This window comes from Exophiala xenobiotica, assembly GCF_000835505.1.
Source record: "Exophiala xenobiotica strain CBS 118157 unplaced genomic scaffold supercont1.7, whole genome shotgun sequence".
In the NCBI taxonomy this organism is placed as follows: Eukaryota; Fungi; Ascomycota; class Eurotiomycetes; order Chaetothyriales; family Herpotrichiellaceae; genus Exophiala; species Exophiala xenobiotica.
This window is the reverse complement of record NW_013562488.1, coordinates 843,481-862,814: the sequence shown is the minus strand read 5'-3', so window position 1 is coordinate 862,814 and position 19,334 is coordinate 843,481. Positions and strand designations below refer to the sequence as shown.

General features: G+C 52.1%; 7 protein-coding genes across 9 annotated transcripts; 3 read left to right on the top strand and 4 right to left on the bottom strand.

Annotated features, from left to right (window-relative positions):
* Positions 1-75: 75 nt before the first annotated feature.
* Positions 76-3,072, top strand: PV05_11024 (uncharacterized protein). Its single transcript, XM_013454470.1, has 2 exons — positions 76-2,353; positions 2,428-3,072. The coding sequence occupies exons 1-2, from the start codon at positions 262-264 to the stop codon at positions 2,913-2,915; spliced, it is 2,580 nt and encodes an 859-aa protein (XP_013309924.1). The 5' UTR covers positions 76-261; the 3' UTR covers positions 2,916-3,072.
* PV05_11023 (uncharacterized protein) lies at positions 2,238-4,509 on the bottom strand. Its single transcript, XM_013454469.1, has 2 exons — positions 4,205-4,509; positions 2,238-4,158 (listed from the first exon to the last, which is right to left on the bottom strand). The coding sequence occupies exons 1-2, from the start codon at positions 4,399-4,401 to the stop codon at positions 2,934-2,936; spliced, it is 1,422 nt and encodes a 473-aa protein (XP_013309923.1). The 5' UTR covers positions 4,402-4,509; the 3' UTR covers positions 2,238-2,933.
* A 265-nt stretch (positions 4,510-4,774) lies between these two features.
* On the top strand, positions 4,775-9,676 carry PV05_11022 (uncharacterized protein). Its single transcript, XM_013454468.1, has one exon. It carries the CDS (start codon positions 5,114-5,116, stop codon positions 6,038-6,040), a length of 927 nt encoding a protein of 308 aa, XP_013309922.1. The 5' UTR covers positions 4,775-5,113; the 3' UTR covers positions 6,041-9,676.
* On the bottom strand, positions 8,595-9,758 carry PV05_11021 (uncharacterized protein; the record flags this gene model as incomplete). Its single annotated transcript, XM_013454467.1, has 1 exon — positions 8,595-9,758. One exon carries the CDS (start codon positions 9,756-9,758, stop codon positions 8,595-8,597), a length of 1,164 nt encoding a protein of 387 aa, XP_013309921.1.
* Positions 9,759-10,524: 766 nt separating this feature from the next.
* Positions 10,525-11,169, bottom strand: PV05_11020 (uncharacterized protein; the record flags this gene model as incomplete). The annotated part of the gene is made up of 1 exon (XM_013454466.1): positions 10,525-11,169. One exon carries the CDS (start codon positions 11,167-11,169, stop codon positions 10,525-10,527), a length of 645 nt encoding a protein of 214 aa, XP_013309920.1.
* A 2,410-nt stretch (positions 11,170-13,579) lies between these two features.
* Positions 13,580-15,969, top strand: PV05_11019. 2 transcript variants are annotated; one of them, XM_013454464.1, is made up of 7 exons: positions 13,580-13,953; positions 14,007-14,082; positions 14,131-14,266; positions 14,312-14,432; positions 14,479-15,343; positions 15,394-15,736; positions 15,802-15,969. In XM_013454464.1, the coding sequence occupies exons 1-6, from the start codon at positions 13,669-13,671 to the stop codon at positions 15,591-15,593; spliced, it is 1,683 nt and encodes a 560-aa protein (XP_013309918.1). In that variant the 5' UTR covers positions 13,580-13,668; the 3' UTR covers positions 15,594-15,736; positions 15,802-15,969. The 2 variants fall into 2 exon arrangements, with proteins under 2 accessions (XP_013309918.1, XP_013309919.1); XM_013454465.1 differs by having other exon boundaries at positions 15,394-15,969.
* Positions 15,970-17,040: 1,071 nt separating this feature from the next.
* On the bottom strand, positions 17,041-19,022 carry PV05_11018. Of its 2 annotated transcripts, XM_013454462.1 has the most exons (3): positions 18,691-19,022; positions 18,474-18,574; positions 17,041-18,423 (listed from the first exon to the last, which is right to left on the bottom strand). In XM_013454462.1, the coding sequence occupies exons 2-3, from the start codon at positions 18,571-18,573 to the stop codon at positions 17,552-17,554; spliced, it is 972 nt and encodes a 323-aa protein (XP_013309916.1). In that variant the 5' UTR covers position 18,574; positions 18,691-19,022; the 3' UTR covers positions 17,041-17,551. The 2 variants fall into 2 exon arrangements, with proteins under 2 accessions (XP_013309916.1, XP_013309917.1); XM_013454463.1 differs by having other exon boundaries at positions 18,474-19,022.
* Between the last annotated feature and the right edge of the window lie 312 nt (positions 19,023-19,334).

The window sequence follows — 19,334 nt, the reverse complement described above, 5'->3', positions numbered from 1 at the left end:
ACTCGGATTTGACATCGGCTGTGCTGTGGAGGACTCTGTCAGCTTGTTCCCTGAATTTCGACGCCTGTGAGATATCTTCATCAAAGACTATCCAGAAGAGACGACGTCGTCGGCTGGGAGCACGCGGAAGCAGAGACTGTTATCACCCCGAATGAATGGTCAGAATCCCGCACTTTTCGCGAGGCCAGCTCGAGACTCACTCGGCAGCATTATTTGGCCAACAGTATCACGTCCGCCAACTGAAAGGCCACCATACCAGCTATGGGCTCAAAGAAATCGATACCGAGTCGGTCATCTGGGGTCGACGATTCAAAGGGACCGTCAGGGTCGTTGGTTGATGATCCAGTCTACTCCCAGCAATCGACATCTGAAACCAATCACAAACCTCCGAGCCATGAGAAGCCTCTAGGGAAAGACGATCCCGTCTATTCTCAAGCAGCAGCTGTAGGCGATGATTCGGAAGGGCAGAGCGAGATCAATGATCCAGTCTACGCACAGCCAGCGATGGCCAAGGCACAACCAGGGCAGAATATGACCATTGGCGAGGGAGAAGGCAAGCCCGACGCTGGGGGTGATCCTGTGTATTCTCAATCTACAAGCCAGAAGTCTCTGAACACATCTCAAATCAACGATCCAGTCTACGCACAGCCAGCAAGCTCCGAAGCACAGCCAGGGCAGGAAGTCGCTCAATCGGAAGGCAAAGGATCAATCGACGCAGCGAGTGACCCCGTCTATTCTCAACCTCAACCATCTGCCTCAAACACCCCAACAGACTCACAAATCAACGACCCCGTCTACGGACAGCAAAACAGCGCCAAATCTCAGCCACACCGGCATGTCGCGACGGGGCCAGGCAAAGGATTTGTTGACGCCGCCAACGACCCTGTCTACTCGCAGTCGTCCTCCCGTCAGCCCTCTGTCTCTCAGATTAACGATCCAGTCTATGCCCAACCTCAAACACCCCCGTCCATCCCCAGCAGGCCATCCCCGGGCCCCGGTCAAGGCAACATCCCACCGTCCGATGACTCCGTCTACTCCCAATCGCGCACAGCGAGTTCCCGCCTCTCTCAATTGTCCTCCCAGCTTTCAATGAGCCAATCCGAAGCCGAACCGGGCACGGTACACACCAAACGTCCCCGCGCACGCGCACGCTCGTCGAAATCCAGCAAAACCTCCCACGACGCCTCCGCCGACCTCCCGTCCGACTACTCCGACATCCTTTCTCAAATCTCGACCCTCCAACACATGGCGCAGACGCCCGACCCAAACAACAGAGGCTACATACGTCAAAAGTCCTCTGGCAAACTGTGGTCGCGCGAACGCATCTCCGCGCTTCTCGACCCGCACACCTTCCGCGAACTCGGCTCCATCACAGGCACGGCGACCTGGCAACGCGACGCTCTCCACCCGCAGCGCGAACACATCACATCCTTCACGCCATCCAACAACCCGCAAGGTTTCGGCCGCGTGACATGTCCACGCACAGCAAAAACGCGGCAGATCTACCTAACGTCCGACGACTTCTCGATCCGGTCCGGCCACGCCGACGGCTCCGTGGCCCTCAAGACACTTTACGGCGAAAAACTCGCGCTCCGCCTGAAAGTGCCCGTGGTCAAACTCGTCGACGGCAGCTCCGGCGGCGGCAGCGTCTCGACCATCATGACGCAGGGCTACAGCTACATCCCGCACCTGAACGTTCTGTCAGTTGTCGTCCAGCAACTGAACATGGGCATCCCGAACTTGGGTGCCGTGCTGGGCCCCGCCATTGGCTTGGGCGCCGCGCGCGTCGTGTCCACCCACTTCTCCGTCATGGCCGCGAACATCGGCAGCCTGTTCAACGCCGGACCAAAAGTCGTCGAGGGCGCCACCTTCGAAGAAGGCTTGTCGTTCGCCGACCTTGGAGGTCCCAACGTGCACTGCACAAACGGGACCATCGACAACATGGCCCGCGACGAGCAGGACTGTTTCGACCAGATCCGCACCGTGCTCGGCTATCTGCCCGATTGTGGCATGTTTCAGGCTCCCCCCTGCATCGAGTGTGTGCATGATGATGTCAACCGCGAGGATATAGGCTTGCGAAGCGTCATTCCCAGGCGGAAAAACAGGATGTACAATCCGTACACGATCATCGAGAGCGTTGCCGACAACGGGTCGTGGTTTGAGATTGGGAGGATGTGGGGACGCACGAGTATAACAGGTCTGGCACGAATGGGTGGGAGACCCGTGGGAATACTTAGCTTGAATTGCGAGGTCAATTCGGGCGCGCTGGATGCGTTGGGAAGCCAGAAGTTGATGAAGATGATCAAGTTTTGTGATGTGTTCAATTTGCCCATTGTGCAGTTTGTGGACGTTCGTAAGTTACTCCTGTCCTCTCTTCGAGACTCTTGGTCTCTGTATGCTCTGTAGTGACACTCATTATCTGTCTAGCTGGATACGCCATCGGCACTGTCGCCGAACGTTCTGCCACGATGAAGTGGGGTGTCGAACTCGGCAAGGCTTATTATTCAACCACCACCCCTATCTTCTCCGTCATCACCCGCCGTGTCTACGGAGTCGCCGGAGGTATCATGCTCGACTCGCGCGAGCCGTGGATGAGAATTGCCTGGCCAAGCGGGAATTGGGGGAGTCTGCCTCTCGACGGAGGCATTGAGGTCGGTCATCGTCACGAATTAAAGCAGATCGGCGAAAAGCATGGTTCTGAGGCTGTCAAAAAGCGATATAAGGAGCTTGAGGACGAATATATCCGACTCATGAACCCGGTGAGGTCTGCTCAACCGTTCAATGTCGAGGAGATTGTGGACCCCAAGGATACCAGAAAGATTGTGTGTCGCTGGGTGAGGGAGATGTATGGCGTCGTAATGCAGGAGAGGCTGGCGGATCGTGCGGCAGGAAGGATTCATGCTGTCTTCACCTAATCGAGGGTGACGGGCTTCTCACTCGTTGCCGTTCTCGGCCTGCAGCTTCTCGAATCCGGTCTTAGCCTTCTTCGTTTCTTCCATCTTGCCGATGCCCTGGAGTGTCAGATATACGTCCGTGCCCCAACCGTACATACTTTGAACAGCAATTGCTCCACCAAAATACTCGGCGTAAGCTCGTCCCAAAGGCAGACCGTATCCAAGGCCTGCAATAGAGCTCTGATCTGTTCCACTGTGGGAAATGGCATTCAGACCTGCACTTCCTCCCGTGTCATCGCTCGCTTCATCGACTTCATCCTTGTTGAATGTGGTGAAGCTGTAAGACCATATGTTTGCAAGTGCCTCCGGCGGAATCCCTCCACCTCTGTCTCGAATCCTCAAAGTGATGCAAGGAGCAGCAGCATTCAGTGGTCCGATATCCGCATCTGGAGAAGAACAGTATTCGTCGAGACCTTCTTGCGAGAAATCGAAAGCGTTCGCTTCGGTCACAGAAAGCTTCTTCAGCGAGTCAAGTTTGGTCGTCGTCACATCCGGAGCCGATGCGATCGTCACTTCGATGGGCTCACCTTCTTTGCCAGATTCAATTGTTGCTCTCATGGCGTTCTTGAGCAGCTCTGTGATGATATATTCGAGATGCATGGGGATGTGAGCAAACTCTGCATCAACCTCGCCATTGATCACCAACGACGGCCGGACACCGTATTTCAGCTCACAGACTTCCCCCACAAATCCTTCGCATTGTCTTACTATATCCGCCGGTCGCAATGCCAGGTCAATAACCCCGACGTGGTGCGAATCAGGCGGCTGGGTGGCTGCGTCACCAGTCGAAGCCATATGGAGTGCTAGATGTTGTTCCGCGACAAGTCTGGTTCCTATTCTTGCACGGAGGTGTTGATCCAAGAATGTTGTCACCTCGGCTGGTTCGATGTACTTTCGACACTGTAGGAAGCCTTGGGCTAGCGTGGGGATTGTATTGGAGTGCGTCCTGACTAGATCTGCCATGACGTCTGTGAATTTCATTTCTTCTTCTATCGTCTCTATAGGCTTCTTGTAGAATGGCTCCAAGGTGGATAGGGAGTGCAGGTAGTTATTGTAGATCTTGGAGACATGAGGATTCGCAACAACGATGAACGGTAGATTTCGAAGCGCTTGAATCCGATGAGCTAGGCGCGCGGGCAGGAGTGATAACGTAAAGTTCGCCGAGTCCAAAAGAGCAGCATCTCGCAATGGAGGCTTGCCATGTCTGTCGTAGTCAATAAAGGTCGAGCTTGGTCGAGTGACGTACTAACCTGACCAGATCCGCGAGTGTGAGAGGCCGACGAGGCTTTGCTGCAAGTCTGTATATTTCTTCATCTGATATAGTCGCGTTCGATGGAGGATGCGACCATTCGTTGATGTCTGGGGGAAACGGTTGCTGAGTGGTTTGACTGGTCCATCTGCGCTGGAGCAGCGGAAGAGCACGCCGCGAGAAGGCAGTCTTCAGCATTCTGCAGAAGCGGAGGAGCTATAGAGCATGACGCGGAGCACTGCAGGTCAGCTTGAGTCTGCAAGGACCTCATCAATCATGTATTTTCACCTCTCGTCCAGCACAGAGTCGGAGGCATTGAGTCACGTCACATGCGGTGTCTTGTGAGACTGACTATGGACTGAAGTGCTGGGAAACTATGCCGAGACTTACCCCGCACTCTGGAGAGAAGATAACGATAACGCAACGAATGGGGTGTCAGGGACACAAGGGAGCAAACAGCCCTGGCGTGCCCCGGGTAGGTGCCGGGGGCAGCCCAATGTCAACCGTGGTCAATGCAGTGGACCGACGTAACTCACGGCAAATGGCCGGCTGAAATCATAAACCTACTCAATTGATTGGCAACCCATTTGATCCCGCTCGTCGCACACCAGTTGTCAATTCAGAAAATGGAGAGACTTGGACAGGAACTATGCCAGCCAGTCCCTACTCCTTCTCCTTTCCGCGTCGATTGTATTGGAGGGCCGCGGATTGAACGCGAGAACATGGCTCCTTTGACGAACCCTTAGCCATCGAAGCTGTTTTCCGGGAGCTCGGTGCGACCGCAGAAATCGTTGGCCTCCCTGATGGCGCTGCTGGGGAGGTTCCCGTTGCTATTGTGCAGCAGAGGAGTAGTGATTGCACCGACGCAAGATTGAGACAGACTTTGCTGCGGACACTCGGCGCGACATCTATGGTCGAGCATATCATCGACCTCCGAGACCTTGGTCTGAATGACTACCCGCGCATAAGTTCCGGCAAGCCAAGGAAAAATGAACTGTGTACAATAATCAAAGAGCATTTTGCTTCAAGGGGCAGCTCTCTGTTAGAGCCTCACATTGATCCGCAGCACACATTTTCTCTGCCTGATTTCTGCGCATTGTGGCAGAAGTTGCTGCACGTCGAACCTGGCATGAGCCTCACCCCGGCCTCGTCTGTGTTCGAGTTCGCAGACTCACTACTGCTTTCCCGACTTCCCAAGTTGCTGAAGGAAGAAAGAGGCTTGACTCTCGGACTGCATGATGTCGTTCGAAACTCGGTCATCAAGGACCAGCTTACTCTTTTGAGCACCACTACACGTGTCGGCCAGGCAGTACTGCCGCCGACGGGCGCCCAGCGAGCAGGTCAACCGGGAGTCGAAGACATGAAATTCGTCCAGGGCGATGCGAATTTCGCCAAGCAAGCACAACAAGCGATTCAGAACATCCTATCGCCGCTAAATCTCTCCTGGGACAACAATGTCGAGGATGTCATCCCGGTGTACAGTTTGATGGAGCTCTGGCTGCGTCAACGGAGGCAATTGAGCGGATATATGCGTAGTGAGTGGCTCTGTGCAGCGTCCGTTCAAGACGTCTCTCGTGCCCTCCGACTCGCACTGACAGAACACGCGATATTGCAAAGTATGGCAGCGTATGTTCCGGGCGTGGCGCTGCCTGCCCACGAGCATCAGGCCGTCTTCGTAGTCATGCGGCCAACGGACTCGTGGTTCGACGAGACCATTGTCCTTCGTGATGAGGTTGTGGAAAAGACTGGAGATCTGATGCAGCTTTTCATGGATGACTTAACAATCGATTTTGTTTCACGTCCTGGGCCTTTGTGCGCTTTATGCTGTTCAAAATGATTGACGGTGGCACTGGGCTGATATGGCACGGTCATCACAGCTTGTTCGATGCCAGCAGTATGCCTTCATTCTTCGATGCGGTTGAAAGAACCCTCTCGGGAAAGCCGGATACGAATACTTCGCTTGTGCCACACAAGTTATGGGCCGACAGCTTGTACAACCTCTCCTCGTCACAATCAAAATGCTCAGACTTCGATCGACTGGCATATGAAGCGGCTTCTCAATGCGCCGATCAATCTCACCTCACGAGGGGACGCTCTCTTTTCCGCAACGCACGCCAGAATGGTCCAAATGCCGATCGACGGGATGGGTTGATTGGAAAACTTGGGTGCCTGGTCCAGAGCGCAAAGCGATGGACGATCCTCCTGCGGATGGGGTCGAGGGTATTGTGCACGTTTGTAACTTGCCCTCGGGAGTCCGGCAGTTGCTCAAGTCGCTGCATCGAGTGGACGTGACACAGATCTTCAAAGCCGCAGTGGCACTTGTCAATGTGTGTATGACGAAGGAGCCCATAGCCCTGTTCGAGTAAGTTGTTGCCGCTCGTAGTTGGCCCTTCCTGCCTGATTGGCAGGCACATGTGCTGCCAGCTGCCACTGAGGCGGACGGTCCCACTATTCAATTCGTCTTTTGCGCAGTGGTGCTGGACAACTTGGAGGATACGACCTTGAGTCTTATGCAGAGGCTGCAGAGGAACAACAGGAGCTGGCGCAGCATGGTGCTGCTCCGAAAGACGGTATATTCTCTGCGTTGGCGAGAGCCAGTCCCGGTGCTGGAGAGATTGCGTATCAAGTCTTTCGGAGGCAATGCTGGAACTGGGTGATTTTGGATGATGATGATAAAGACGATGAACAACGAAGGAAGACGAACCTGATCCATCTCATTGATCGCGCTGATCATGGGTTTGTTTGGCAGTGTACCACCACCACAAAGCATCTGGACCGGCTCACTGTCAATCCCAGGTAGGATGCTGCGCAGTTGAGCCTGGCCGAGGTGCAGAAAATGTTGAGCATGCTTGATGATGCTGTCGCCATGCTGGCGAGCCAGGATGGTTGGAAGAGGAGTATACAGGATGTGATACCGAGGATGGGGTCAACTCTCTGATGACCACGGTAGTAGCGAACAACAAACAAGCAGGAAGGGTGTCAACGAGGAAGGTACCTACCTAGGTACAGATTGATCAGATCCAGCAGATCCAACAGAGACGGCTCTTGGCTGCGGCAATGGCCTCGAAGTGAACAGGTTTCGTTGACCTCGAATTATCTACCTGGTATTCATCTGCCTCTTGTTCTCACCTCACTTTTCACTCTCGTCTTCAAAAATTGCAACTCACCTCAACTCCTCACATGTCCCACGGAGCACTCAGATCTATCAGCCACAACCCGCACCACTATCCTACCCCTCTTTAATGTCTCGACAAGCCGGTGCCTCACCCAATGCTGGCACCATGGGTTAGGATCCCGTGGACGACGCGTCAGGGAGTCTCGAATATGAAGGCAGACAAATCCACCCTCGGTTTCCTCACACTCCTCCTCCGTCAATAGAATCCACTCCTCTGTGCAATGTCGATTCAGTGGATTTGGAAGATCCGGCTGCATATACCCATTGCGATCAATCCGACGTTGCAATACCTGCTTCGGGGGGATCGACACCGCGGAATGAAACTGCTCATACTGTCCAAGTGCTCCGAGTCACATCACTTCTCCGAAGCAATACAATCTTACAGAGCAACCATTCTCCCGTCCACCTGAAACGTTAATCACAGGAGCGAACCTCACGCCACTAGGCGCAAGATCTCTAAGCTTAATAGTCAACTCCCCGCCAACTGGTCCGAGTGACCGCAGCTCATACATTGACTTCACCCTCTTGAGACCATGGAGATCGAGCAAACAAATCTTTCGAGCCGTGCCTTCATGGCCAGAAGAACGCATCAAGAAGGGTGAAGTTAGTCCGCCACCAGAGCCGGGGAAGTGCAACAGTATATGTGCAAGAGATCCATTTCAGCCACCGACTTGGGAAAATGTCCGAAAGCACCTGACATGGGCGGTGACGGGTTCGCCTTTCATTTCATTCTTCACAAGTTTCGAATGTGCATGGCGGTGGAAAGAGAGGTACATCAGAGAGGGCGCCTGTCGAGTCCGCATTTTCTGCTTCAACGCCCAAAATGTCGCCACACTGCTGGATGGGAATACGCTGGCTAATGAACTTGGGATCACGACTGACAAAGTCGGAACCCGGCACGCTTTCGAGTACCTTGTTTGGGGATGGATATCTGGAGCCGAGTGTGCAGGCGTGTTCGATATGACATGTTGATCCGAAGTGTACCAAACTGCCGGCTTTGCCCTGTGCTACGACGTCTGTGTGATGCCCTTGTGGATGTTCAGATGATGAAGTGTACAGGTGTTTCTCTGAGTCCGCAAGTCGATGAAGACATTGTGAGAGCTATGAAGCACAATGACGGCGACCGGAATACTGAACGAGGGTCCTATCCGATGTCCTCAGCCGACATTATTTCCTTTTTCACTTCTTAGAGGTGGTCTTGGGAAGATCTTTCGACCTACGGCTTCAGCAACACGAACCCATCACTCCCAACGTGTTCCGCTTCTTCAAACGCCTTCTCCCACTCCTCCAGCCCATACGTCCCAAAACATTTCGCGCCCATTGGCGACATCTGCTGTTGCTGATACAGACTCACCACCCCCGTTTCCACCAGATTGATCATCCTCCTCACATCCACCGCTTCAAACATCCACTTCCCTTTGATCATTATCCCCCAATGCATGATGCGACTATGCGGCAGTGCCACGTCGCCCATGATTCCACCCATAAGCACACACCGTCCGCCTTTCTTCAACGCCATGATGCCCGCTTTGATATGCCCCGAAGATGCAGCCGCAGGTGGACTTGTATCGAAAAACACATCAATGGACCCTCCTAGGTTTTCCAACCTCTTCAAATCCTCCTCCCACTCACCGCTGAGTCTCACACACTCTACCCTCGACCCCTTCGCGCCAGCAGCAATCTTGACTTTGTCCAGCGTTGCCATATTCCGACCCATTGCGATCACCCTCCCTGCGCCCAACGACAAAGCAACATGCACCGCCGCACTTCCAAAGCTGCCCGTCGCCGGAGCCACTACCACCGTCTCACCGGGCTTGATGTCAATACCCCCTGGTCCCAATCCGCCGTACGGGACCATCATTTTGGGGATGAACATCAGGTCTTCCATGCTATACCCCAATTTGTCGAACAACTTGAGCTCGTCGACACGGTGGCAGTTCTCCAGCGGCCAGCGCACGTATTCCGCGTACGTCCCGTCACGCCACACCTCGCTCATGAGCTTCTTGCTCGCTGGACTGTACCCGTCGTGGATGGCCGATAGGAATGTGCTCGTGGAGGCGCTGTAGCCGTTGGTGTCGTCGCGGCTGGAGATGGTCACATCGAGAAAGCACAGGTCGCCGGCCTTGAGACCAATGGCATCGGGACCCAGTGCGACGATACGGCCGAGGGCGCTGGAACCGAGGGTCAAGGGCGTTGGGTATGGGTATTTCCGAGCGCCGTTGTAGATGTCCTTGGTGTAGGAGAGGATGTTGGCGAGTTCGACTCTGAGAACGGCGGATCCAGGGGTGGGCTGCGGCGTGGGTATGGTCTGGACAATGGGTTGGGAGGCATAGGTGTCCTGGCGCAGCGCGCGATGGGTATGCGGGATGAGAGTATACATTGTAATTGAAAGGCGACTTCGTCGACGTTCTTGGGCTCTTGGACGGGAAGAAGAACTCTCCTATCCATCTCGTTGCCTTCAGTCCTTTTATACCTTACTTTCCATATCCCGTTCGCTCCATCCATCGCCATGCTCCCGTCTTGCGGACCCCATGTCTGTCACCGAGACTGGCTTCCGGCCGGTGCAATCCTTGCACTCTGCACGTTCGTCGGACTTCATGCTGTATCTCCGTCGAAAGCCACGCTTGCGACTCCTTAACCACCATCCTAAGATATGTAGTGGTCTAACTATACCCTTTCAGAAGGAAAGGGTTTAGCGCGTCGACTTGCCCCAATCTCACAACTTTGGTTAAGTCCGCCAATGAAATCACTACGACAGGGCCAGAACGGCTGGCATTGTCGAGGACGGAGCAACTGTTCAGCCGGCTATCCTTGACCTAGCGAAAGAAATAATTGAAGGTGGAAGGGAGCAGGAGTGTGCGTGTAGAGTCGTTGGTATTGGGTAAAGGCCCGTAGACCTAAACTACCTACGTACTCTACACAGGTCACCATGAGCTAGGAACAAAGTGGTTCCTCCATACTCTTACATGATCCCAAAAGTTGACAATGCGAAAAAGTCTTCTTGCAAACCCACGAAACTGGGGTGCCATTTGGCTCTCGGGTGGTTCATGCCATACTCATGGATGATTCAAGAATGATCTTCAGAGTACAACATGACCGTATTAGCACACCAAAGCTGCGCAAAGGCGGTGCTTACCTCGTTGATACTACTCGAACTCAACGTAGTCGATGAGATCTTCAATATCCGTGCCTGCCAGAAGGTACTTTTCTTCCTGGGTCAATTCCGGAAAGGAGGCTGTGGCGGCTAGGTCCTGCAGCATGTGCGCATCAACCAGCTTATCTCCATCCTGCTCTTTGGGAGAGGATGAGATTGATGCTGGCGTACCCGTGACCGGAGTCCGAGTCTGTGGCAGTTTAGTGGGAGCAATACCCCCCTTGAACGCCAACTCAAGCTGCGTCACAGGACATACCAGCGTATTGGTAGCCTTGAGACCATTGTCATTCTTGAGATGCTCCTTGACTCGATCGTCGACGCCGACGCTATCGACTGCAACAGACTGCATAGCCAACGGATTAGGTTTTGCAGTTGCCAATCGATCCTGAGGCCTGGACACAGGAGGATCATAGAACGAGAACATCGGGACCGGTGGACGTGGAGCACGCTGTTGACCCATCCCGTTTTTGGGTGGGCCAGTGTCCATAATGTCAGAGTTCCCTTTCGCCATTTGCTCTTGAGCATTGCGTTGGCGGAAATATTCATAGACATCAGTCCATTCTCCCATACCTCTAGGTGGGGGCGGTTGATAGTCAATCACAGGTGGGACTGTGGTCCCATTCCTGGCAAAGGCCATCGCCTCCCTGAAGTCTCTTGTATGGCGAGGTACCGGATCTCTGGGTGTGACATCTCTGGGTTGACCAGCTCGTCGCTGGTCGTCTCGGGGAATGGCACTGATGGGTCCCGAAGGACCTCCGCCATTGTCTCTGTAAGTCTTTGAGACTCGATTTTGACGTTTCGATGGCTCACCATGGTGATAAATCGTGAACTATGTTCACGTTATCGCATGAGAGATTGTGGTTGTGGTGGGTGAGGAAGAGGGCGCAGTTTGCAGAAATTAAAACTTGTGAAATTCTGCCAACAACACTCAGGGCAGTCACCAGCATGTCTCACTTAACTGCTCAAGGCCATCAACAAACTCACTACTATTCACTTACTTTCTTACGAATGCCAGTGCCATCTTCCAATCTTAATCCATAAGCTCACCATGAATCTTCTTATCCACTCTTCTTCTCATCTCACCGCAGCCACTCATCCACCTTTCAACACGAGGCATGCGAACGCCGAGCCCCTCCCATATCTACATCTCCTTCAGATCTAACGATCGAGCGAGTGAGTCCTTCATATGGAAATGATTCCGAGCGAACATTCGTCTCCATGAAGTTTTATATCGATGAAAAGTTGGCACTTGAGAAGAGAAGTGCAAGCGAATCACACTGGCCCACATATTTGCTGCTTGTCGACGTCAACAACGCTAAGATTGTTACCCCATTCGACAGAGCACAAGCTCTCCATCATCGGATAACTACAGTAGAGCTGAGAAGATTGGATAGAACCCGGACGAGCGAGTTCAGAGCTTAGAGATGGGTTGATATCTAGATACTACCTACGCCCTTGCAACTGATTCTCCTGAACGCACATCACTCGACAAAGAGCCGAATATGGACATTGCTAGAAAGAAAAGGGTCAAGGTAGGGAACGGATCGGCTAAGTCTGATAGCGATGGTGAGGAAAGCTCTGGCAAGGATGACGATAACCATCAACCATCCATGCCATCTCGAGCTTTGAACGGTATGCCCCGGTCAGAGCCCACATCGATTGTTGCCATGCAGGGGTTGGTCAGAGGGTAAGCTGGATCTGGAGTTTGCACACGCGTTTCCGCGAACAGAGGCTCCTACTTTGTGATGAGTTGCTAGCTGACACGTCGGACTCTTCAGTAATCAAGGAGTCCCAAACGATGCGCACGAAAAGTGCATGAGCAGGACAGGCGCACCAGTGGATTCGACGTTCGCTCAGCGTCTCAATCGATCCTCAGCCTTTACCAGCGAAACTTTGCGCGACGCTTTGGGCTGTTATTTCGAATCTCTACTTCAATTGGATGTGGTATCCATCATCAACGCTTGAAAGACAGCATTGCCGCTCATACAGCGAAAGCAAATTGGAGTAATTGACAAATGTCAAGCTGGCATGGCGCAAAGGAAGCCATGATTTGGTGATCCTTCAAGGCAACGCTCATCGAGAAGGAACGTACATGTTCGGCTTTTTGTTGAAGCGAAAGGCGTTGAGGGAGTCATCATGGAAGCTTCTCCTAGGAACAGATCGGAGAAGGCTGATGGCCAAGTTAGCGGACCTGATAGAGGAGCGTAAGGAGCTCCTCGTCTCTATTTATGCCTGGGATCATCATCTTCTAAGACAATGCTCCACTGAACTCGAGTCCGGCGAATCATTCGCGCTATCGCGTTCCAGCGTCGCCAACTGACATTTCGACGTCGTCTGCACCGGACTTCTTCAGCATCTATCCTACCAAATGCAAGGACCACCGGGATTGTTTCAAGTGGCTTTCGCATCCTGGGCTGATCTCCAAAGATAAGATCCGAACACCCATTACATTAGATAGGTAGATTGTCATCCCGAAACCCAATACCGAAACTCGTCTCCGCACCTTTTTCGCCAGGCCGAGTGTGTTTCCAGGATTTCAGAGGTCTCCTGCTCTCGGCAGCTCTCAGCGTATATTCCCCCCCTGTGCGAAGGTGAGTTAGTTAAGTAACAACGTCACAATGTGATATTGGAGTCTTCGGAGCAATGGCCAGTTTGGATTATACTAGCTCATTACAGTCGATCATATGTCCCGGAGCCAGTCTTCAAAGCACGCAAGCCTTGGCAAGAATCACGTCTCATATGCCAATACTTCTCATGCTTGGGAAATTTCATTCTACAACACATCATTTGTTTGATCATTATCGTGCCCAGAAAGTCCAAGCAAATTCCGAGTCCTGGGTCCGTCAATGGGTTCATCAGACAACATATTTTCGCACAGATTCAACACTTCCAAGTCCTTTAGTTGCAGTGGATTCATGGCGCACCGCGTATGCCTCTTGTGTGATTGAAGCAAATACATGATGTTATCATAAGAAACTTTGCGGTAGGTACCTCGAAGATGGATCTGGGCTTGTATAAGAAAAGGACGGCGCCCCAGGAATATTGAATGACCACCACCGAGAGGTTTGAACTGCGTTCTCCTACGTCTCTTTGATTCGGCTCTTCCACTTCCACTCGAGCCAGCCCCATAGATAATATGTCTTCGCCCAGCACTTCTCAGACCAAGGTTCTCGATGAACTCGGATGTACTGACAAGGAGGGTGCGACGGCAGCTACAGTAGCTACTTCAGGAGGCCAAGATAACGATATAACTCAAGACATTGATGGCGATTACGGCTCATACGGAGGCCATGTCTTTTCTGATCCCAAAGTCGCAGATTACTGGAAAGATGTTTACGAGAACGCTCGCTATGAGGGCAGACACCGGTTTGATCCTAGCTTTACCTGGTCTGCCGCCGAAGAAAAGCGTCTGAAGCGGAAGGCATGATCCCCACAGCTGTCCTTCCACCGTGATAGCATTGACCGGTCATCTAGGTTGACTATCGCATTATGGCGTGGTGTTGGATGATGTTTCTCGCACTGGATCTCAATCGCCGTAACATTAACAGAGGTATTCAACTAGATCCAAGCTTTCTACATTTGCTAATAGTCGGACAAGCAATCAGTGACAACATGCTAGAGGAATTGGGCATGAACACGAACGACTTCAATTACGGTCAAACTATCTTTTTGGTGTCATTCCTCTCAGCCGAACTGCCCTCTGGTCTAATTTCAAAGAAGCTAGGCCCCGACGTGTAAGATTACTTTTGCTGAACGAGACTGGAGCTGACATTAAGCAGTTGGATACCTTTTATTATTACTGCATGGTCCATTATCTCCGCTGCACAAGCAGGCCTCACTGGCAAGATAGGCTATTATATCTGCCGGTGTCTTCTGGGCCTACTCATGGGAGGTTTCATTGTAAGCCTGGCGCTTGCTGTCTTAGCAGAAACTAACCTAACCATAGCCCGACACTGTTTTGTATATCACATACTGGTACAAATCCCGCGAGCTTCCCATTCGGTTAAGCTGGTTCTGGACAGTCCTTAGCACTTGTAATGTCCTCGGCTCTCTCCTTGCAGCTGGGATACTTCAAATGAGGGGCATCCATGGTTGGGCCGGCTGGCAGTTCTTGTTCCTGATTGAAGGTGTCATTACTGGCGCTGTTGGTGTTGCAAGCTGGATTCTCATGCCTGCAAGTCCGTGTCAAACTGCTAGTAGGTTCCGAGGGAGGAAGGGATGGTTCAATGAACGCGAGGAGAAGATCCTAGTCAACCGATTGCTGCGAGATGACCCGTCCAAAGGTGATATGCACAACCGCCAGGCCGTCGGGCTTGAACGTCTCTGGAAATGCCTGAAAGATTACGACCTCTGGCCTCTTTACCTCATTGGGCTAACGACCTACATACCACCAAATCCGCCGCAGAACTATCTCGCCTTCATCCTGAGGCAAATGGGTTTCAGCACCTTTGATGCCAACTTATTGACGATTCCTTCACAATTTCTCTTCGGGGTCAATCTTCTCATTATTTCCCGTATTAGCGAATGGGTTAATGAGAGGTCGCTTATATCCTCGACCTCCAATATCTGGATCTTCCCTTGGCTGGTGGCTCTTGTGACTCTTGGGGAAAACGCTAGTCCTTGGGTCCGATATGCTCTCCTTACTGGACTTCTCTCATATCCATACTGTCACGCAATTCTTGTGGCATGGAATTCTCGAAACTCGAATACTGTTCGCACCCGTGCTGTGTCTGCAGCACTATACAATATGTTTGTTCAAGCTGGAAATATCGTGGGCTCCAACATTTACCGAGAGGATGATCGACCCTTGTGTATGTTTTTCTTCTTTCGCCTTCCTCTCCACATGCTGACACCAATCTAGACAGACGTGGCAACAAGATCTTGCTCGGCATTTGCTGTTTCAACATTGCCCTGTTCTTCTTTGTGAAATACTATTATTTACATCGCAACAAATCGAGGGAAGAAGCCTGGAGCAAAATGTCTGGAGAGGAGAAGATCGAATACATTCACAATACCAACGACGAAGGTTCTAAGAGGCTCGATTTTAGATTTGTCCACTAAGGCTTTGACAACCTGGCGGAGGGGGAAGATCGCCATGTATCGCGACCTTCAAGGTTTATTCCTTGACGCAGTTTGTTGGCACTTCCAGGATGGATGTTGGAACATTACATCGGAAAGAAACAAAAATTGAGTGGACTTTTTAGGTATGGACTGTCCAATCGATACGACTGAAGAGGACGTCTTCATGACGACCAGCTAACTTCACGAGGGAGAGAGAAACCTGATGTGTTCTATCGAAACCACTAGTGGAGAGCACCGCATTGTGCCATGCCGTCTACAACGCAAGGGCTAGTTACAAATCCAGAACATCATGACTAGGGAATGCGTACCTACTAGGACAGGCAACAGAAGCTGTGTACATACCTTTGAAACATACCTTAGATAATCATTTGATCAAAGTCGGGTCACCGTGTGGTCACCCTAACTCGCCGCCAGCCTTGCCTACCAGGTAATTTGGGCTACGGTAGAAGTCATGCCTCGAACGTAAACGTGGATTTGCACGACTGTGAGCTGCAACATATTTGACAAGCTCCATCTATCTTGTGTAAGTGGCTACATCGGCTCTGAGGACCAATGTGTACGCTCATACCATCGTAGCCTCGTGGGATACTGCGCCTGGGGCCTTTATACTTCTCCGCACCGAGCAGCTCCTCCGGCGCTTTCCCCAGTTTTGTTCACCGTCTTGCTCAGGTCGCACAATCACAAACCACTACAGGATTGCAGAGCCTTTAGCAAGATGGATGCGCGGAAAAGAAAGAAACAGGCGCTCTTGATGGGCAAGAGCGGCTCGGGAAAGTCATCGAGATCCGAAATCTAAAAACGGCGACGTATACCCAAAAGATTTCCCGGTTTATGGTCCAAGATTCGTCTAGCCCTAGTAAACGTCTTCAACCCCTTAGCGTTTATAGTCTAATAGCGCTTATTATTCTATAGCGGCTATGATTAAAGAGTCGAATAATTGTTTCGCGATATTAATACACTTAATATATATGTCAGAGTACTCTCGGGTGGAACCGTCAGATAATAGCGAGAGTAAGCGAGCGAACAGCACGAGAACAGCAAGAACTTGGAAGGTATCAGATGGTTTTGGTTCAAAATAGCCCCTATTGACATCGACTACTCCTGTCGTTACAGCAGATCTTTGAGAATGATCTGGTTAACGAGATGCTGCGCCGAAGGCCCTGCCACCAATCTGAGCGCCTAGATAAAAGAGTCTATTGCGCCTGGGGCTCTCGCAACCCTGAGGAATGCCTCGCAGCCGCGCCGGCATCGGATAGAGATAAGAGACAGCCATCAGGCGAGATCTCTGGCAATGAAATGGTTCTCGGTCTAGCAGACAAGCCAGATGTGTTATTACAGGTTGCAGCAGTCCCTCGACTCAGCCTTGGCCTTGTCACATTCTGGCTGTGACGAACGAGTGACTTACTGGACAGGATCGGAACACCCGGCCCCTGCAATTTTCTCAGTGACTGACTGGAGATATTCCATGGATATGTTTACCATTGTGAGAGACTGCCCTAGAGGGACGTCGCTTGCCGCTCTGTTCCACTTTTTGCTCGCCTTTTTCGGGGCGGACAGTGGTTTGTAACGTGGCTCCTCTCTCTGGGCAGTGTTTCTGTGGTAGTTACAAGGAGAGTGATCGTAGTAAAATATGCGGCAGAGGATATAGGCAAACTTAAAGTCTTCTCTTGATTTTCTCATGGTGTGACTTGCATGTTGCCCATGTGATGCGAGGATTAGGTCGGGATGTAGATTCGGCGTTATTGTCCATCCTTGCGTTCAACTTGAACTTGTGATAGCGGTATCGATTACTCCGTATACCATGCCGGTGTGCTTTGCCTGAGTCAGGACTCAAATTATATACATGCTCGTGTGTGCAACTTCATCAGACATTATGTATAATCCACTTCCGTAATCGCGGCTCCGTCGGCGACTCCTCATGACCGAAGCAAGAACATTTACTTCGATCCGGACCTCACAGAGCCCGGAGTCATCTCATAGTACCACAAGGCACCCTTGGCCTTCGCACAGCTTGAGTTGGGCGTCGTCGCGTTGACCGGAAGCGAATTTCCCTCCTGAGGGCGGCCCACAACGTGGCTATAATACCACACCTCGCTCACCACCGTGCGACCAGTGTCGGTACTGTTCTTCCCTGCCTCGGTCGTGTTGTACCGGGGCCCGGAGCACCCTATGTAGGGTGTGGCGCCGTACTTCTTCGTCAGTTGGCCTTGAATGTCCGACAAGGTATACTGAGTGCTGTTACTGGGCGTGATCTTCGCCTCGCTCAGCCACGACCAGGTCGGAAGGCGCTTGTAGTATTGGATCGCGGTCTCGAAGAAGTCGACGACCTCCTCGTGCTGGCGATACTCAGGTCCATAGCACGGGACATCAAAGGTCGAGAAGCAGGTCGCATGCTTGGAGAACTCGTGGGCCCAGAAGTCGGTGTTGGGCGCACCCTGGTTGATCCAATACGTATTCATCCAGCTGAGGAGGTCGTACTTGCCGAATGGGGTGAGGAAGGTGTCGATACTTGGGCCCTTATAGGCTGGTACGGCGGTGCCGTTGGGAAGACCAGTCGTGGTGTTGGGGCTGGGAGCTGGGTCGTATTGGCGGGTCAGGTCGCAGTATTGGGTGTAGCTGCCATTGCAGAAGTCAGGCCACAGGCCGTGCAACGTCCAGGTATTTGCGGGGAGAAGTTGGCCCTCAGATTCGAGGCCGGTGTAGGTGGACCAAAATTGCGTGGACAGTAAGAGGCCCCCAAAGGTCTCGGTGCAGCAGGTGTCGGCCTTTAAAGGGTTGGCGCCTGCGGAGCAAGAGAGGATCGATGGTTCTGCATATTGGTCAGTGGATGGCCAGCGGCTTGCTCGTCTGAGGACTTACCTAGTACGCAAGTGTGGTTGGCATTGGATTCGCCGTACAGCGAGGCGTGTGCCACGGACGTGAGAAGGGCCGCAGCGAAGGCTGCGTGCTTGGGGGCCATGCTGGCGATGCGAGGTTCAAAGTTAAAGGAGAGTTGCGGGATAGCCACCGCACAAGATAGACATTCAAAGACAATAAAAATGTGACGCGAGAAGACGGTTTTATAGCTGTAACTTACCTAGAGCTCCTTGCAGCTCCGCGTTCTCACTCCAGGCACGTTTTTTGAGCTTCATCGCTTAAAAGATAGATCCTCGATCCTGGTTGTGGAGAACAGAACACAAGTACTGGCGAGTCGGAGGGCGTGCATCAAGCACCTGCCTGAAAGTTCTTGAAGCTCCAAGCCTTGGACAAGCGGATGATGATATAGCTCGTAGGTAGTTCAAGGATATGGTAGCAATGAAAGAGAAACTAAAGGTGTACCTGCACGACAGGGTCTGCTCGTGCCGAAGTGATTGGAGAGCGAGATAAGCCAAGAGCGAAAGACGAATGGAAGATCTGGAGGACTTTTACACGATCTCGTTGTTGGAATGACAGATGGGAGTGCTCGATGTAACGTGGGGGTAAGCATCGTATTGTGTAAGTCTGTGGCAGACAGATTAGGCCTGCGCCAAGCTATCTAATAGGGAAGGTGTGACGAAGACACAGCAATGGCCCAACATCGTACAATCGAGACATCAATCATTTGTGGGTTCATCGACCATCGACGGCCCTCGCCGAACCCTTGGAACAAAAGTAAAATAATACCTGGACTCCAGACAGTTCCGAGATTGGAGCAATACCAGCGCCATACCAATAACCACGGAGAAATGCATCGTCGTGATG